The sequence below is a fragment of the Mesoplodon bidens genome, assembly GCF_964165515.1.
Source record: "Mesoplodon bidens genome assembly, chromosome: 2".
In the NCBI taxonomy this organism is placed as follows: Eukaryota; Metazoa; Chordata; class Mammalia; order Artiodactyla; family Ziphiidae; genus Mesoplodon; species Mesoplodon bidens.
In genome coordinates this window covers 133,023,128-133,043,761 of record NC_138177.1, presented here as the reverse complement: position 1 = coordinate 133,043,761, position 20,634 = coordinate 133,023,128, and the positions used below count along the sequence as shown (strand labels likewise).

Below are 20,634 nucleotides of genomic sequence, written 5' to 3'. Positions count from 1 at the left end.
GTAGGGAAAAGTTGGTAGGAATAAGATGAAGGACCTCTGTTTTTAATTTTAAGCCTTATGGAACTATGTGAACTTTATGTATATTCATATAATTTGTTTAAAAATATAAATATGTAAATAAATAACAAAGGTAAGTAGGAAAATGAAAGAAAAGACCCCTCATAGTCCCCAATTCCATTTTCCCTGTCTCTGAAATAATCCAAGCAGAGGCAAAACAGATAAACACAAGTTAGGAATGTTCTAGATGAGATTCCTGTACTAGATAAGAGAGAGAGTTGATAACCTCTAAATTGTTCAATACAAACCTTGGATCACTTCTTTATTCCATGTCCTTTTAAATAGTTATATATATAATTTATAGGAGAATACTTATATTACCTGTTTCTTTTGAAAAAGCAGTATATATTTTCTTCAGCCTATCTTCCAGGAATTTTACTCACACTATGTGCCAATCACGTGTAATGCTTTGCGCTCTGTACCCTCACAAGAGAAGACAGGTATTATCACCTCACATTTTATTAATAAAACTGAGTGCCAATAAATTTGTAACTTAAAACAAGTTACTTAAACAATAAACAGTGGAGTCAGAAGTCACACCCATATCTGCATGACTCTAAATTCCATTCATACCACTGTACAATGTCTTATTTCTTAACTCACTGAGTAAGTATTTACTGTGTGCTCTCCATGTGCTTGTACACTATTCTATATGCTGGAGATAAAGTGGTAAACAAAACAGACAAGACCCTGCCCTTTATAGTAATTACATTCTAATGAGAAAGAGAAAAAATGACCATATAACTACATATTACAGTGCCAGATAATGATAAATACAAGGAAGGGTAAAAAGCTAGAGTAGGGAAGCAGCAGATCTTTTTAGTTAGGGTGACGAGAATATCCTGTAAGCAGATATATGTCTGAATAAGGAATCAAGTCATGTGACTGTCTGGGGAAAAACATAATAGGCAAAGAGAAGAAAAAAAATCAAAAAATCGTAGGCAGAATTTTGTTTGTTCAAGGATGAACAAAAAGGCCACTGAGGCTAAAATGAGCAAGACAGAGATTAGTAAGATATGACGTGAGAGAAAGGCAGGAGCCAGATCATATAGTCTTATAGACTACTATAAAAAAATTCATTCTTGTTCTGCTTATAATAGAAGCCACTGGAGGGCTTTAGGCAGAGGAATAAATGATCTGATTTATATCTTTTAAAAATCTCTCTGACTACAACGTTGAGAATTGACTGAGGCAGGGGTAGAAATAAGATCAAATTTTAAAAGGTACACAAAATTCAAGATCAGCGGCTGTACAATATTCTAGCCTCTAGTCCCATCTGACTATTGACCATTTGAAATGTGGCTCATCTGAACTGAGATGCGCTTTAAGTGTAAAATACGCACCAGACTTTGAAGATTTTTACTAGGAGGGGAAGAAAAGTAAAAGAATTTTTTACATTTATTACATGTTAAAATACTATTTTAGATATATTGGGTTAAATAACATATGATTAATTTCACTTGTTTCTATTTTTTTTAATGTAGCAACTATAAAATTTTACATTACAAATGTGGTTCCTATTATATTTCTATTTGACAGTGCTGATCTGGATAGTAACTTGACTAGAATTTTAAAGGTGGAGGAGGTACAAAGTATTGGATTTGGGAGTCATTTTGAAGCAGAGCCTACAAAACTTCGTGGAGGAGTAAATGTGAGGAATAACAAAAGGAGAGAAATCATTTTGATTCCAAAACTTTTGGCCTCAGGAACTGGGTAAACGGTGGTGAAATACATTAAGATGGGGAAGTCTAGGTAGAAACTTATGTCTGAGCGGCCCTGATGGGTATCCCAATAGACATGTCAAGTCATGGTCTCAGCATTCACAAATAAAGGGAGCCTCATTCATAAAGAGTATATCTAAATGGTACCCCTGGAGTTATGCAGGTTCAGCCTAAAAGCCTATCCAATAACCTTGTGTCAAGTATTCTCTGAGTAATGTAGAATCACCAAATATTGTTGATTGTTAGAACATAGTGCAGGCACATACATGATTCATGTGTAATGCTAGACTCTGCTAATAAGAACACATGAGGAAATACAGTAACTAGGAGTTCAAATGTTTTAACCTAACAACCCACAATTCAAACGCTAGCTCCAACACAGTAAAGTATAACCTCTTTATCCCTCAGTTTACTCACTTCTAAAATGAAGGTAACACCTACCTCAAGCTATGAGCATTAAATAAGATAATGTATGTAAGGTAACTAACATTATACCTCTTGTACAGCAATAGCTTAATACATTACAGCTATTAATAAAATCATGAAGTAAGAAATGGAATAAGTAACAAAGCTATAAAAGATTTTTGAAGAGTTTCATTCTCTATTAATATTAGAATATATAGTATCTTATTTCAAAATTCTCCAAAATTAAAATGCTACCTGTAAGTAGTGTTTGGAACATAGACATCCCTTGCAGGAAACTCCAAAATTTCTCTGGTAGGTCTAACTCTACTGTCAGGGTAAAGCTTCACTTGAAGCAGCTCTGGTGTTAGGCAATAATGGGGATTTTCAGGTGCAGGAGAAATGTCTATCTTCAGCTGAGCTGCATATAAAAATACATTATAAAAACAATGTAAACATAATAAATAACAACTTCACACTAAAAGTATTTTTGGAAGGATTTAGATCCTATTTTTGCAAGAAGTCTGGGAAGAAACCAAAATTGCTATCATCTCAGACCTCTAAATTATTTCATCTTATCAAGTCTCAAACTTACAAATTACTAATACAGACATAAAGACATAAAATAATAAATGCTTACTGAATGAATGAATGGAAAGGAAGAAGAAGGCAAAAAAGAAGAAAAAAACCAGAGGGATCTAGTATAGAAACAAGCCAACATTTTGAAGATTACATGATTTACTTTAAATTTGGTAGATTTCAAAATAGTTTTACTCTGGAATGGTTTGCTCTGATCATAATATGAATCTATTTCTGAATATCTACCATTACATGTATTTTTTCCCTCTAGAAAATAATTTTAAGCCACAATATTATTCATCATTCTCATTTCCGTACTCAAATTATCTAAGGTACTGAATCCTGCATCCAACCTGTTAGACTACATGAGAGCAGAATAATGAAATGAACAAGGCTGACAGGTATTGAGCACAGAAACACATATGGGCTAGATAACTAAAAAAAGGAATAGATAATTATAAAAAATACAATTATAAATGAAGATAATAGTTGTCATCACGTTTACACAAAATTTTAAAATACCTGTAATAGGTCTTAGTCGCCGTAAAACAGAAGATGGCCTTCTCATATCAGCAAGGAATTTGTACAGATCTTCATCACTTAAGCGATCTCCTTCCTGATTTTAAAAATAGAGGAAAAAGTATTAGATTTAAAAAATATAGTACATTGAAAATAAGCTTATATTGCCTGTTAATAATCCTGCCCTTCTTCCTTCAATTCAGTCTGAATGAAAAGTAAAATTAAATTAATATAATTATGATTAAAAATAAATATGCTAACCTATTTTCTTCCTTCTTGCTTTCAAGTTGTATTAAGAGCTATAATACTGCTATCTACTTTTAAATTTTATAGATTTATTTACAGCCCATTATCTATGTTTATAAGGGGTTGCAGGGCACTCTAAAATATAGAAAAAACGATGCAAGTTAGAGGGAGATAAAGAGAAGAAAACAAGAAAATAGATAGAAAACAGACATATATATGTGTGTGTGTATATATATATATATATATATACATACATATGACACTCATAAATTTGTTACACTTGAGTTTTCATTTGTCTTTTCAACTTTATATCACCAAATTTCTTAAATGCAAAATATAGAGCATTGGCTACATTTGAAAAAGAAAAGAAGTAACAACAAAAAACTACTCTTAAAAAAAACAAGACAACTATCCTGATAATAAGACCAGAAAGAAAACTCTAAAAAGACCTCAATCAATGGGGGAAAAGAGACAAAAAACTGAACCATGTCCAATTAACAAAGAATTCTCAATTTAACATAATATTTTTTCTTACAGTTAAAATAGGTAGAGATTGATTTTATTCTTTTATTCAAAAGTCTTTACATTTTATTAATCCAAACCTCCTGCATTTGACATCTTATTATTTTTAATGCATAATTCATATACTGTCTGTTTATCCTATTTGGTAATAAACATATTTAAGCCTCCTTTATTACTGTGAACTCACCTTGAGCCAGATCTCATTTGTTCACAATTGTATTCTAAACAGGATACAGAACTGATCTTCTTTTATGCCATTATTTTAAAAAGTGATTTTTATTTTCTAAGTGGTTGGAGATTTTTGTCAATACTTTTATAAATGGTTTTTAGTTTTACTGAGTTATAGTTAGAGAATCTGACTTCTAGAAGATTTTTTCAGTGACCTAATATACAATTAATTATTGTAAATGTTCCATCAGTTGCTAAAAGAGCATATTCTCTCCTTTTGAGTACAGAAATGAATACAGATCTTCAAATCGTCCTTATTTAGAATACATTCAGATTATCTCAAGAATCAATTATTTCTGTCTACTTCACTTGTTAAATTGATTATATTAATGGCCTCCATTCTTTACTCCCTGTCTGTTTCCATGCCTTTTGTTGGGTGGGACACAATTCTTTCCCCTAGGCTTGACCACGAGACTTGTTCTAATCAGTAAGCAAACATGATACAGAGACTTGAAAAGCATTTGCATAAATAAGCTTGCCCCCTCTCTGGAACTTCTGTCACTGCTATAACAACATGACCAAGCTGGCCTGCTAGAGGATAAGAGTGGAAGCTGAGAGACATGGAAAAGGTCTGAATCATTTCAGTTTTCCCAGCAGAAGTCAGCCTAGATCAGTTGACCCCAGTCAATCTCCAAACATGTGAATAAGCCTAGCTGACATTCACCCCTCCACACTGCATGTACTGCTATGTACTCCTGAAGCAACAGATAACTTCTATACATGTCAACAAATAGAACAAATGTCCTTAAAACTAATGTATGGATATAATTTTTGTTTTTAAATCTCTATGTATTTCCAATAATTTTGGCCTGACACATTTCAAATCTGTACATAAACACTCCTGATTACTATATCCCAGTCGTGGACAGTAATCTCTCATTAAAAAAAAAAAAAAACCTGGGGACTTCCCTGGTGGTCCAGTGGTTAAGAATCCACCTTCCAATGCAGGGGACAAGGGTTCGATCCCTAGTTGGGGAACTAGGATCCCACATGCCATGGGGCAACTAGGTCCGTATGCTGCAACTACTGAGCCTACACATTCTAGAGCTTGTGAGCCACAACTAGAGAGAAGTTCGCACCGCAACAAAGAGCCTGTGCATCACAACAAGATTCCGCATGCTGCAACGAAGATCCCGCATGCCGCAACTAAGACCCGGAACAGCCAAACAAACAAACAAATAAATAAGTAAATAAATAACCTGCCTTCTGTATCTCATTTAGGAGAAATTGTACCTTGAATTCTACTTTATTAAAATTGTAATCTCTGCTTTTTACTTAATATGCACTTCCCTGATGCATAATATCCTAGCTTTTTAAAAATACTTATAAAAATCGTTAAAAAATTATAGAACTGTACAAAAGTCAAGTGTAAATGCTTTCCATTGCTCCATATTTCCAGCAATCATCCTTTTTAAGTTTTCACAATCACTCTGTTCCAGTTTCCAGTTTCCAGTCTCCAACAGTGTTCAGTACATGATGAATGCTCAAAAATATTTGTTGAATAAACAGGTGGGTGGGTAGATGGATGACTTACTGATTTAAGTTTATAATACTAGTTCAATAATAAAACATGCTGAAGAAAAAAAAAGCTGTGGAAATAGTGGCAGAAGTGATATACCAGCTGAAGACGGAGAGAGAGAAATGTTACAGCTACAAGGTTGTGTCACTGTAACAAGTAAATCTACTGCCCTGTTTCCATAGCTAAATGTGGCCTGTCACCTCATCCAAGTAACACCGTGGCCTTTTCTAGATTCCTTCTTGCACTATTATCCATAATACAAAGACCCTTACCACTTCAGACCCTTCTCACCTGCTTTATTTCCCATTTGAGTCTCTCAGAGCAGCTGCCTGTAAATGCTACTGATATATAACTGTAGCATTATACTAGACAACTAGCTGTCAAATCATAACACATCCTGCCCTAAACACCTTGCCCTCTCAGTTATAAGGTGTCACTAGGCCAGGATTTTCTCCTCTTATTTAGAGTAATACCACAGAAGGAGGAATTCTGAGGCAATACTTAGCATTTTCCTTTAATCTGCTCCAAAATACATGCGTAGTACCCTTCTCCAGTTTATCACATTAATACAAATTTTCTTCCATCCTTAAAATGTTCTGGTCCTCTGGTTACTTTAGACAGACTTTCAAAATTTTCTGATCCTGATTCAGAGTATAAAATTCATTTTACATCAAAATCCAGGAGCACATACACCATGTATGCACATATAGACAGGTATGCACGCACACAAAAATTCAAGGGAAAAAAGCCTACTGAAGCAATATTTAACTTCACTAAGTGCAATGCACTATTATTTTTCTATTCTACTGGTTTGTTTGTTTTTTTTAAGCTGGGTGTTATCTACTAAATTTCCATTACTATTATTGGATCATGACCAGCACTTGAAAACTACTGATTTGACTCAAGTACAGGAAATATACTTGCAAAGAACAAAGTATCTTTGATCAAGAACTTTTTGGACCTATAAACTCACCTATAAAAGTAATTTTAGCACAAAAATGCACTATTAGAGCCTGAAATTTCTACTCTATATACCATGAATGTGGTATGTTAGGTCAAAAACAACTTGAGTGGGGAAGACATGTAACCACACACCTACTCTAAGAAAATCCATAAAATATCAATGCTTAAGAAAAGTTAAAATATTAAAATTAAGAAACAGTATACAGATGTGGATGATTGATTTGGAAGCATTACTAATCAATGCCAACATTTAAATAAATATAATGATGAAAAAACAGCTATAATATTTTTTCTTATATTTTTTATTTTTATTCTTAATTTTTTTAACTTGTTAAAATCACAATCAATTACTACATGTACATGTACTGCATGGAAAATTATGATTTTTCTGAAATCACAAGAAATTTAAGTACAAATAGCCCCCTAGAATTCCTCCATGACAGAATAATACCTGCTTAAAAAAATTTGTCACTGTGAGAGTAGCAGGTCGAAAGCTGGTCAAGTTACAAGAATCATCTCCACTTGTTGTCCTTTCAAGTGATCTTCTGCCAACCAGACTAGAATTCCTCCTCTCTGACCAAGAGCCCTTTCGTTCTACCAAGGAAAAAAAGTAAGATATTCATTTCCATAATATTTAAAACGTGTTTTAAAGCAGTCTTCCGAACACAGGAAAATATCCACTAAAGTTGAAAATTATCCCCTCAGCAATAATGATTACAGTAGAAGAATTTCACTTCTGGGGAGATCTGTAGGGAAGCATTAAACCTGAATCTTCATGTTCTCTTTAAAAACTTCTCCAGTGTAAAATAAGTCTCTACCACACAAAGATTATGCATATAACCAAATATGAGCTATGAAGAACAGCTATAGAGGAACTATGTATTTACTAGGAAATATGCATACAATGTAAATTTTGGTCACCATATAATGGCCCCTCAGTCTTAGCACTTGAGTTTGAGAAAGAATTTAAGATAACTTGCATTCAAAGTCTTTGCAAGATAACCCTATAATTCAAAACCAATAGAGCAACTATATTGTAGAAAACAAACAAAACTATAAACAAGCTAGACCTAACAGGCATCTATAGAATACGCCACTAAGCAAAAGCAGAATACACATTCTTCTCAAGCACACACAGGAAATTCTCCAAGACAAACTATATAACAAGCTATAGAACAAAACACAATAAATTCAAAGGGATTCAAATCATATAAAATATGTTTTCCAAGAACAATGGAATTAAGCTATAAATCAATAACAGAAGAAAATTTGAGAAATTCATAAGCATGTGGAAGTTAAACAGCACACTTCTGAATAACCAATGGATCAAAGAGGAAATAACAAGGGAAATTTAAAAACATTTAAGATATAGGAAAATGAAAATGCAAAATCCCCAAACATATGATATATCACTAAAGAAGTTCTCAGAGGGAAATTTATAGCTGTGAATGTTTATATTACAAAAAAAGAAAGATATCAAATCAGTAACTTAAGCTTACATCTTAAGAAACCAGAAAAAGAAGAGAAAACTACACCCAAAGCAAGCATTAGAAAGGATACCAAGGGAATGTAAATTGATACAGTCACTATGGAGAACAGTATGGAGGTTCTTTGAAAAACTAAAAATAGAATTACCATATGACCCAGCAATCCCACTACTGGGCATATACCCTGAGAAAACCATAATTCAAAAAGAGTCATGTACCACAATGTTCACTGCAGCTCTATTTACAATAGCCAGGAGATGGAAGCAACCTAAGTGTCCATCGACAGATGAATGGATAAAGAAAATGTGGCACATATATATAACGGAATATTACTCAGTCATAAAAAGAAATGAAATTGAGTTATTTGTAGTGAGGTGGATGGACCTAGAGACTGTCATACAGAGTGAAGTAAGTCAGAAAGAGAAAAATAAATACTGTATGCTAACATACATATGGAATCTAAAAAGAAAAAAGAAAAAAAACTGGTTCTGAAGAACCTAGGGGCAAGACAGGAATAAAGACACAGACTTAGAGAATGGACTTGAGGACACAGGGAGGGGGAAGGGTAAGCTGGGACGAAGTGAGAGAGCGGCATGGACATATATACACTACCAAATGTAAAACAGATAGCTAGTGGGAAGCAGCTGCATAGCACAGGGAGATTAGCTCAGTGCTTTGTGTCCACCTAGAGGGGTGGGATAGGGAGGGTGGGAGGGAGATGCAAGAGGGAGGAGATATGGGGATATACAGCTGATTCATTTTGTTATACAGCAGAAACTAACACACCACTGTAAAGCAATACTCCAGTAAAGATGTTAAAAAAAAAAAAAAAAAAGGAAAGGATACCAAAAGAGACAACAGCTAAGTGGAAATAAATGAAATAGAAACTAGGAAAACAACAGAAAAAAATCAATGAAACCAAAAACTGATTCTTCAAAAAGATAAAAATTTTAAAACTTTAGTTAAACTAATGAAGAAAAAAATACATAGACAGGGGACTTCCCTGGTGGCGCAGTGGTTAAGAATCCACCTGCCAATACAGGGGATACGGGTTCAAGCCCTCATCCAGGAAGATCCCATATGGCGTAGAGCAACTAAGCCTGTGCACCACAACTACTGAGCCTGCGTGCCACAACTACTGAAGCCTGCGTGCCTAGAGCCTGTGCTCCACAACAAAAGAAGCCACCACAATGAGAAGCCCGCGCACCACAACGAAGAGTAGCCCCTGCTTGCCACAACTAGAGAAAGCCCGTGTGCAGCAACGAAGACCCCATGCAGCCAAAAATAAATAAATTTATTTAAAAAAAATACATAGACAGGACTCAAATTACTAAAATCATCACTACAGACCTTAGAGAGAAAAAGGATTATACTACAATACTATGAATAACTGTAGGTCAACAGTTAGATAACAATTAGATAATTTAGATGAAATGAACACATTTCTAGAAAGATACACAGTACTGAAACTGACTCAAGATGAGAGAGAAAATATGAATAGATCTATAACAAGAGATATAATTAGTAGTGAAAATACTTACCACAAAGAAAAGACCAAGTCAAGGTGGCTTCACTAGTGAATTCTTCCAAACTTTCAATGAAAAATTAACACCAATGATTTACAAATTCTTCCAAAAACCAGAAGGAAAAAAACACAACTCATTTTCAATGAGGCCAGTATTACCCTGATACCAATACCAGACAGAGATATTACAAGGAAGAAAAACTACAGACCAATATCCCTTAGGAATATAGAAGCAAAAATACTAAACAAAATACTAGGAAACAGACTAACAACACATATAAAAAAATTATATACCATGACCAAGTGAGACTTCTCCCAGAAATGTAAGATTAGTTTAACATCCAAAACCAATCAATTAATGCAATACAGCATACTAAAAGACTACAGGGCAAAAAACCATACAAATCATCTCAATAAACTCAAAGAATGCATTTTACAAAATCCAATATCCTTCCACGACAAAAACACTCAAAAAGTTTAGAACACTCAAAAGGAATAGAAGGGAACTTCCTCAAACTACTACATTACATCTATGAAAAACCTATAGCAAACATCATATTTGATAGTGAAAGACTGAATGCCTTCCCCCTAAGGTCAGGAACAAGATGAGGATATCCACTTTTGCCATTTTTTTTTTAATACTGTACAGGAGGTTCTAGTCAAGATAATTAGAAAAGAAAAATACATAAAGACATCCAGCTGGGGGAAAAAAAAAAGTAAACCTATTTTCATTTGCAGATGACATGATCTTATACATGGAAAATCCTAAAGAATCCAGAAAAGAAAAAAAATTAGAATTAATAAACACATTCAAAAAGGTTTCAAAGTACAAGATCAATATTCAAAAGCCAAGTGTATTTCTATCACTAAAAATGAACATTATGAAAATGAAATTAAGAAAACAATCCATTTAAAATAGCATCAAAACCCGAAAACTACAAAACATTGTTTAAATAAATTTTTAAGATCTAAATAAATGGAAAAACATTCCACGGATTGGAAGACTTAATATTGTTATGAGGGCAACAATCCACAAATTGATCTACCAAATCAATGTAATTCCTATCAAAATTCCAGCTGCCTTTGTGCAGAAATTATCAGCTGACCCTAAACTTCTTATGAAAATGCAAGAGCTCAAAATAATCTTGAAAAAAAATTGGAAGACCCACTATTCCCAATTTGAAAACTTACTGCAAAGCTAAAATAATAAAGATAGTATAGTACTGGCATAAGCATATACATCAATGGAACAGAACTGAGAGTCCAGAAATAAAACCATATATCGACGGTCAACTGATTTTCAACAAGAGTGCCAAGACCATTCAATAGGGAAAGAATAGCCTTTTCAACAAATGGTGTTGGGACAACTAGATATCTACATAAAAAGAATGAAGTTGGCCCCTTACCTCTTACCATGTACAAAAGTTAACTCAAAATGGACTATACCCAGATGTAACAACATGCGTGAACCTTTCAAACATTATGCTAAGTGAAAGAAGCTACTCACAAAAGACTACACATTGTATAATTCTATTAATATGAAATGTCTGGCATAGACAAATCCATACAGACTAAATAAATTACAGTTTGGTTAGGTTTGGGGACTTGAAGAGAAGAGTGACCACTAAGGAGTATGAAAGTGTTCTAAAATTAGACTGTGGTGACAGTTGCTGAACCTTAAGAATATAACAAAAAACATTGAATTATACATCTTAAATGGGCAAACTGTACGTATGTGAATTACATCTCAATAAACCCGTTAAAGGAAAAAAAGAAAACCCTTTTAATGTCTCACTACATTGCAAAGCTTACAAATAAAACAAGACTATATAAGAAAAAGAAAAGAATTACACATGTAGAAATATTTTATATAAAACATTCTCACCTCCAGTGCTTATTTCTACTTCTGTAGAATCTCTTTCCAAACTCCCAGCACTGCTAACAATATTCATTAAATGGATTGCAGTCCAAGCAAAAGGCATGCGATACTTCCCAAGTCTTTGGCAAAACTGATCAGCTTGACTTTTCAGCTTCTCCAATTTTTCCTTATTCTGCAAAACAAAACTTTATACATTATATGATTACGTTCAAAGAAATGAATTAAAGGCTATGTCATAATATATAAAGGAAAATATAAAGGTTAAGAATTCTCAATTCTCAGCAAAGATGCAAAAACAATCTGTACCTTTCAGAGATCAATTAATAGTATATTATCTTTACTAAGCAACCTCAACCAGTTCTACAAATGTATGTGAAAGTCTTTAAAATTTCTGTTTGTGATGATCTTATGTTGGGAGAAAAGAAAGGACAGCAAGAGTCAAACATGTTTATGTATTATAAGTACTATTTTATGAAAGGAAACATAACCTAGACAACAGGTTCTAGACAGCACTGCCAACCACAAAATATTCTAGGTTATGACTTAGTAAATTTTATTTTTCTAAAAAAAGATGGAAGTAGTTGGGCCATTCTGACATAATCACTAACTTACAACAACTATGAGGTGGGACTGGGGGTCACAAATAAACCAACAATAAATAAGCTCAGAGTTGTAATAAAAGAAGCAAACAAAAAAAGTATGACAAGAGGACTAAACCCTGGAAAAAGATCAATGATCCAAATAGCACATGCTTATCTGGAAGACATCCTGAGGCTGGCTCAACTTTTAGGCTATCCTTAAAACAAACACTAAGGTGGCCTGCAATAGCCAAGCAATGGTCCAAGGGTGAAAACCTACACTAAAATCTCTCACATACTATTTCCATATAGGATATTGGTAAGGTATACTCAAATGGCAGTGTCCTACCTTAGAACTCAGGACTGAGAAAAGATGAAGAAATAGCTAAATGGTAGGACTGTTTACTGCTATATTTATTATACCTTCAAAATAGGTTCTTGCTTTAAGAGTACTAAAGAGAATTAAGGACCCTTATCAAGCATGTGAATATGTAAGAGAAGAGTGAAATAAGTTGCAATTATACACCTATGAACTTCATATAACAGAGCAATTTAATTTGTAAAATGACGACCTGGGGAAAGCCAGAATACTTTAACCCTAATTTCAACCAGATATCCAGGAATCAGAGAATATCATGTGCTCAGATGTACCCATATTAGCAGAAAACGCTCAATTCTTGTTCCAAATCTCAGAAAAATAAAAAGCAAAACATTTTCTAGATTGTGGTGATTTGTCCAATACTCCTCAAACATACCTCTCTTGGCTGTTTGACATATAAAATCATGTGTTCAAAGATCCAAAAATCACCTGTTACTCGTTTTTTTGGTGGGGGTGCTGCATTGGGTCTTTGTTGCTGCTCGCGGGCTTTCTCTAGTTGCGGCAAGCGGGGACTACTCTTCGTTGCGGTGCAGTGGCTTCTCTTGTTGCAGAGCACGGGCTCTAGGCGCGCAGGCTTCAGTAGTTGCAGCACACAGGCTCAGTAGTTGAGGCTCATGGGCTCTATAGAGCACAGGCTCAGTAGTTGTGGCACATGGGCTTAGCTGCTCCACGGCATGTAGGATCTTCCCAGACCAGGGCTCGAACCCGTGTCCCCAATCTGCATTGGCAGGTGGATTCTTTTTTTTTTTTCTGATACGCGGGCCTCTCACTGCTGTGGCCTCTCCCGTTGCGGAGCACAGGCTCCGGACGCACAGGCTCAGCGGCCATGGCTCACGGGCCCAGCCGTTCCACGGCATGTGGGATCCTCCCGGACTGGGGCATGAACCTGTGTCCCCTGCATCGGCAGGCGGACTCTCAACCACTGTGCCACCAGGGAAGCCCCAAGCAGGCGGATTCTTAACCACTGTGCCACCAGGGAAGTCCTCACCTGTTATTCTTATAATTAACTCAGGGTATGTGGAATTTGGTACCAATTGTTCAATTATTTTTGCTTTATAAGTTTATCCAAATTCTAGAAATTAATTATCTGATGGCAAAATGGAGATTTTATTTTCTATTTTTACCATATTCCCTAATTATCTGCAGCTAGACAGAGGCCCAGAATACTTCTGCTTTGCTAGAAAAAGTTCCATCAAAATCACTATTTTGCAAACACAGGAAATTTTTCATTATTTAGGAATTAAACTCAAGTAATTTGATTCTTTAGGAATCCATTAGCCTGAGGTGAGGGAGAATTTAAAGAATAGCATAGCACATGACTCAAGCTAGGTAATGAAGGAAATAAAGAAAATGGGTAGGCCAAGAGAAGAAAATGAATTAGTAGTAAAATTCTTTAATATGCTCTGTATAGTATTCTCCCAAATTATAATTTCAGAGATTAGAGGTTGTTTAGGGTTGGGTTTGGAGACCTGAGGAGAATGGAGAGTGACTGCTAATGACTATGAAAGTGGCGGAAATAAGAGGCATGACATTCTACCTTGGTGGCATCTGCTTCTTTGAAAATCATATATGGTTCTGCACACTCTCCAATGTCTCCTTGCTGTAGCACTTTTTCTAGCTGTCAAAGACAAAAAGAGTAAAGATTAATTAAGCTTAAAAATAAAAGTAATCAGCCTGGAATGTAAGGATGGTTCAAAATACAAAAATCAATCAACCTAATACACCACATTAACAAAATAACAGAAAAAAACCACATGACCATCTTAACTGATGCAGGAAAAAGAACTGGACTATTCAACACCCTTTCATGATAGAAAAACTCAATGAACTTAGAAAAGAAGAAAGCTACCTCAATATAATAAAAGACCATATATGAAAAGTCCACATTTAACATCATATTCAATGCTGAAAAACCAAAAGCTTTTCCTCTAGAATGAGGAACAGGATAAGGATGTTCACTTTTGCCAATTCTATTCAACAAAGTACTGGAAGTCTGAGCCAGAGCAATTTGACAAGACAAAGAAACAAAAACATCCAAATTGAAAAGGAAGAAGTTAAATTATCTCTATTCACGGACAACATGATCTCTTATATAGAAAACTCTAATATTACACACACACACACAAACTTGTTAGAATAAATAAATTCAGCAAAGTTGCAGGATACAAAATCAACGCACAAAAAATCAGTTGCATTTCTATACCCTAGCAATGAGCAATTCAAAAAGGAAATTTAGAAAAAAAATCCATTTACAATAATATAAAAAGAATAAAATACTGAGGAATTAACCAAAAAGGTGAAAGAACTGTAATCTGAAAACTATAAGTAGTTAGATTTTCTTCAAGGGTGCCAAGACTATTCAATGGGGAAAGAACAGTTTTTTCAACAAATGATATTAAAAGAAACCTGAATATCCAAATGCAAAAGAATAAAGTTGAACCCTTACATTATATTATATACAAAAATTAACTCAAAATGGATCAAACACCTAAACATACACCTAAAACTATTAAACTCTTAGAAGAAAAAATAAAGGAAAAGCTTCCTGTGATTGGATCTGGTAATGTATTCTTGGATTTGACACAAAAAAAAGCAAAGGCAACAAAAGTAAAAATAGTTAAATTGGATTACATCAAAATTTAAAACTTTTGTATATGACAGAACACAATCAACAGGGTGAAAGGCAACCCACAGAATGAGAGAAAATATTTGCAAATCATATAATTGATAAGGAGTTCATATCCAAAACACATAAAGAAATCCTACAACTCAACAACAGAACAACAAATAATCTGATTTTTTTTTTTTTTTTTTTTTTTTTTTTTGCTGTATGCGGGCCTCTCACTGTTGTGGCCTCTCCCGTTGCGGAGCACAGGCTCCGGACGCGCAGGCCCAATGGCCATGGCTCACGGGCCCAACCGCTCCGCGGCATGTGGGATCCTCCCAGACCGGGGCACGAACCCGTGTCCCCTGCATCGGCAGGCGGACTCTCAACCACTGCGCCACCAGGGAAGCCCAATAATCTGATTTTTAAATGGGCAAAGGACTTGAATAGACATTTCTCCAAAGAAGCCATACAAACGTCTAAGCAGCATATAAAAAGCCGCTCAACATCACTAATCATTAGGGAAATGCAAATCAAAACCACAATGAGATATCACCTTACACCCATCAGGATGGCCACAATTAAATTAACAAACAAACAAATAACAAGTATTGGCAAGGATATGGAAAACTGGAACCCCTGTGTGCTTTTTATGGTGTAAAATCGTAATTTGCTGTAGAAGACAGTACAGAGGTTCCTCAAAAAGTTAAAAATAGAATTATCATGTAATTCAGAAAACCTATTTCTGGGTATATATTCAATAGAATTGAAAGCAGGGACTCAAACAGATATTTGCACACCCATGTTCATAGCAGCATTATTCACAATAGCCAAAAGGTAGAAGCAATTCAAGTGTCCATCAAAAAATGAGTAAACAAAACATAGTATGTATAAACATACACATGGAATATTATTCAGCCTTAAAAGGAAGAAAATTCTGAAACATGCTACAACCTGGATGAACCTTGAAGACATTACGCCAAGGGAAATAAGCCTGTCACAAAAAGACAAATACTGTATTATTCCATTCAAATGAGGTATCTAGAATAGACAAATTCATAGAAACAAAGAGCAAAATGCTGGTTGGCAGGGGCTGGGGAGAAGGGGAAATCAAGAGCTGCTACTTAATGTGTATAGAGGGTTAAGGTTTTGTTTGCAAGATAAAAATTTCCAAAGATTGCTTACACGATAATCTGAATATACTTAATTCTGAACTGTACACATAAAAATGATTAAGATGGTAAATTTTATGTTATGTGTATTTTACCTCAATTAAAACTATTAATAAAAGCAATCAGTCTTAAAAGTCATCTCCATTTAATCTAACATCAAAGTACAAAATTACAATTTAAAAAGACAACTCACAAAATATTAAGTGGCCAATATAATAATTTCTACTTATCATTTTTCTCCAAAATGTCTCACTTTACCCCTATAAAATTTTTAATATTTTAGGAAAATAAATATAAATAAAATAGGATAAAAGTCCAGAAACCAAATGAAGTGTATGCAAGAATTTAGCACAGGGCTTTCCTGGTGGCACAGCGGTTGAGAGTCTGCCTGCTGATGCAGGGGACATGAGTTCGTGCCCCGGTCCGGGAAGATCCCATGTGCCGCGGAGCGGCTGGGCCCATGAGCCATGGCCACTGAGCCTGCACGTCCGGAGCCTGTGCTCCACAACGGGAGAGGCCACAGAAGGGAGAGGCCCACATACCGCAAAAAAAAAAAAAAAAAAAAAAAATTTAGCACATAATAAAGTTGATACTTCAAATTAGTGAATGGAGGATACATAAAGCGCTCTTACAAATTAATTATTAATACAATTAATGATTGATAAAATAAAAACAATCCAATGAAATGAAGATTACACAACTGTATTTTTTTCACTTAAAACTTATGTATCCTATACACTTAAAATTTGTATTTTTTATGTATACAAACAAGTTAAAAATGAGCTTACTATTTGAATAAGCACTACACAAAACAGAATATCCAAATGGCCAATAATTCTTAGACATCAGGCAATTATAAATTAAAGCCAAACTGACATAACCCTGCAAATGCTCCAGAAATAAAATACATAATAAAATAAAATTAATGAAATTGAAATGTAAAATACAATAAAACCTGATGATATCAAGTATTAAGAAGGATATGGAGCAAATGAAATTCTCAAGCACTGCTGATGAGACTGAAACTTGGACTAACCACATCAGAATACTGGTTCTTTCTACTAAAACTGAAGCTATAAATACACTATGATCCAGTAATTCAACATCTACCTATATACTCAATAGAAATGCAAAAATCATATATAAGAATGTTTACAGCAGCATTACTTACAATAGCCAAAATCTAGAAATAACCCCAATGTCCATGGACTATTAGAATGGCCAAACTGTGATATGCATATAACAAGATACTATGCAGGGTGAAAAACAACCAACTATTGCTACATGCAAAAATGATGAATCATATAATTCTTTAGAATGTCAGACACAAGAATATATATGATTCCTTTTCTATGAAGAAAAAGAGGTTAAACTAATCCATGGTGATAAGTCAGCATAGTAGGAAGGGGCCAAAGAAGGCTGTTGAGTAATGTTCTATACCTTGATCTGGATGTTGGTTACATAACTGAGTTAAGTATGTAAAAATTAAAGAAAGTGTACACCTTGTGCATGTTACTAACTATAAATAAAAATTTATAAAGAAAAGATAACCGAATTTCTATACACCAGTGACGAATGAAATTCTGTATATGAACATATGTATATGTTCGTGCCCCGGTCTGGGAAGATCCCACATGCTGCAGAGCGGCTGGGCCTGTGAGTCATGGCCGCTGAGACTGCACGTCCAGATCCTGTGCTCCACAACAGGAGAGGCCACAACAGTGAGAGGCCCGCATACCGCAAAAAAAAAACAAAACAATAAAACAAAAAAACAAAAAAAAACCAGTGTGGTACTAGTGCCAATTAAAGACAAACAGGCCAGTTGAACCAAAAAAGATTCTAGGAAAAAAATCTCATACATATGAACACTTGATTTATGACATGGGATACTTTGTAAAAGCAGTAGGAGAAAAAAGCAGTCTTTTCAATAAATAGTTCTGGGTCATTTGGTTATCCATATGTGGGGGGGATTAATCTTCATCTCAACTTCACTCCAAACTATATGTGTAAGGTGAAACAATTACTCTTACCAGGGATCACTTAAGAGAATATATTTTTGAATTTGAGGGAGGCAAAAATTTCATACACAAAACACAGAATACCACAGCCATAAAGAAAAAGGTTGATAAATTAGACAACATGTAAGCTAGAAACTTTGATTTATCAAAGGATAACATTCTGTGAGAAAGCAAGCACAGAGTGCCAAACACATGTATACTCATGTACCCAAAGACTTGTTAAAGAATGTACATAGAAGCTTTATTCATAATAACCAACTGAAAACCAGATATACAATAGGGGGAAAAAAAAAACCCTATGGTCTACCAAGGTCTATCTATTCATCTAAGCAGGATAAATAAACTGTGTTATAATCAGATAATGAAGTAAAACATGATGACAAAAATAAAAGAACAAACTACTGCTGTACATAATATAGAGGATTCTCACAGAAATTATATTGAGTTGAAACAAGCCAGGCACAAAAGACTGCATATTGTATGACTGTGCTCAGATGAAATTCAAGAAGAGGAAAATAATGGTGATTTAAGTTGGAATACTAGTCATCTGGTGGAACAGAGGGGATAGTCACTAGAAAGACAAACAAAAGAACTCTCCAGGGTGATGGGTTGATGGAAATACCGTATGGCTTGAGTTTAGTCATGATTACACAGAAAAATACATAGTAAGAATTAATCACTCTGTTTACCCCACATTTGTAAACTATAAAGGTCTTATTATATGTATTTCATATGTCAGTTTTTTAAAAAACTGGTAAGTGTGACTAACTGAAACTCTTAATCACCCCTGGTGGGGAATACAACTATCACAGATACTTTGGAAACCAATATGGCAGCATCTACCAAAGCTGACATATAAATATCCTATGACTCTTCACCCTTCCTTTACCCCCTCACTGCTATATGACACTGCAATTCCTCCAAATAACGAGGTCAGGTATATATCACAACTCCTAGAGTTTGTGTTATCATGTGACCTGTTTTGGCCAATGAAATGTTAGCTGGTGTGATGTGACCAAATGCTAGAAAAGTGTCTGTGCAACTGGGTCTGCTCTCTGGCACTTATGCAATCACCATGAGAATATGCCAGTCTAGCCTGCCAGAAAAGACACATACAAAGATTAGCTCTAACTAAATCAAGTGATGCCCAGCCAACCTACAGACACTTGGAAGGAGCACAACTATCTAACAGAGTTCAACCTATATTGGCTGACCACACAGACAACTCAGATGCATAAACTAAAAAATGCTTATTGTTGTATGCCACTGGGATTTTGTCTTTTTGTTCTTGTAGAGCAATAACTAACTAATACACAGATCAAGGGGATTTTTCTCTCAAAAAACAAAAACATCCTGCTGGACTATGATTTAATAAAACCTCCTAAATACATTTTCTTTAAAGTCTGTAAAACACTTTAAAACTTGTACATATTTTTGAAATTACATAAAAGTCTTTTTCTATGTATATACAAACATTTATGTGTGTATAGGTGTGTGTATATATATTTTACACAATTGGGACCATATGGTATGAGTAGTCTCATTTTTAAGCAGCCAGTATTCCAATCATCATCTCTATCTTTCCAGTTCATTCCCTCAAATATGTTCTATTTTATGAAAACTTACTATTTTCCCATGTAAAATAACTGTGTATACACATTTATCAATTGTATTAATATCTAGAACTTTACTCTTAAGTGAGTTTCTGAAGACCACTGCTGCTAAATCTTTGCTTGTAAGATTGTTCATTGTAACTAAGATTTATTTTAACCTGAATTCATAGGAATCTGTCCACAAATTAGGACATTATTCCTGTGGGTAAATAAAACTCATTTCATGACAATCCACTTTATAACCTTATTATAAAATTCATTACCTTTTTATGATAATTTTATATAAATACAGATAAAATGATTAAAGAATATATTTTAGGCTATTCTCAAGTCAAGGTCAAGTTAAGGTAAATTATTCTTAAGTTACCCTAAGCTAAGTAGCTTAGTAATATTCAGATTTTAGAATCTGTAATCCTTATTCTTAATTGACTGACAGTCAAATCATAATGTTCCGTGATCTCAATGATTTAGATTTTAGTATTTATATATTTAGGAGCTGGGTGATAAAATCATAGTATAGCTCCTATGATGCTTAATTTTATATGCCAACATGGCTAGGTTATCAAACACCAATCTAGATGTTGCTATGAAGGTATTTTTTAGAGGTGATTAACTTTTAAAT

The 20,634-nt window shown here is 34.4% G+C and overlaps 1 protein-coding gene across 5 annotated transcripts in view; it reads right to left on the bottom strand.

Moving 5' to 3' along the window:
- Positions 1–20,634, bottom strand: part of DOCK7 (dedicator of cytokinesis 7) — a 200,521-nt gene that overhangs the window by 137,726 nt on the left and 42,161 nt on the right. For all 5 annotated transcript variants that reach the window (XM_081224735.1, XM_081224736.1, XM_081224739.1 and 2 more), the window contains exons 10-14: positions 14,142–14,222; positions 11,654–11,819; positions 7,208–7,350; positions 3,282–3,375; positions 2,439–2,601 (exon numbers count right to left, since the gene is read on the bottom strand). In XM_081224735.1, the coding sequence (XP_081080861.1) occupies positions 2,439–2,601; positions 3,282–3,375; positions 7,208–7,350; positions 11,654–11,819; positions 14,142–14,222 (647 nt within the window). The remainder of the gene's footprint in view (positions 1–2,438; positions 2,602–3,281; positions 3,376–7,207; positions 7,351–11,653; positions 11,820–14,141; positions 14,223–20,634) is intronic.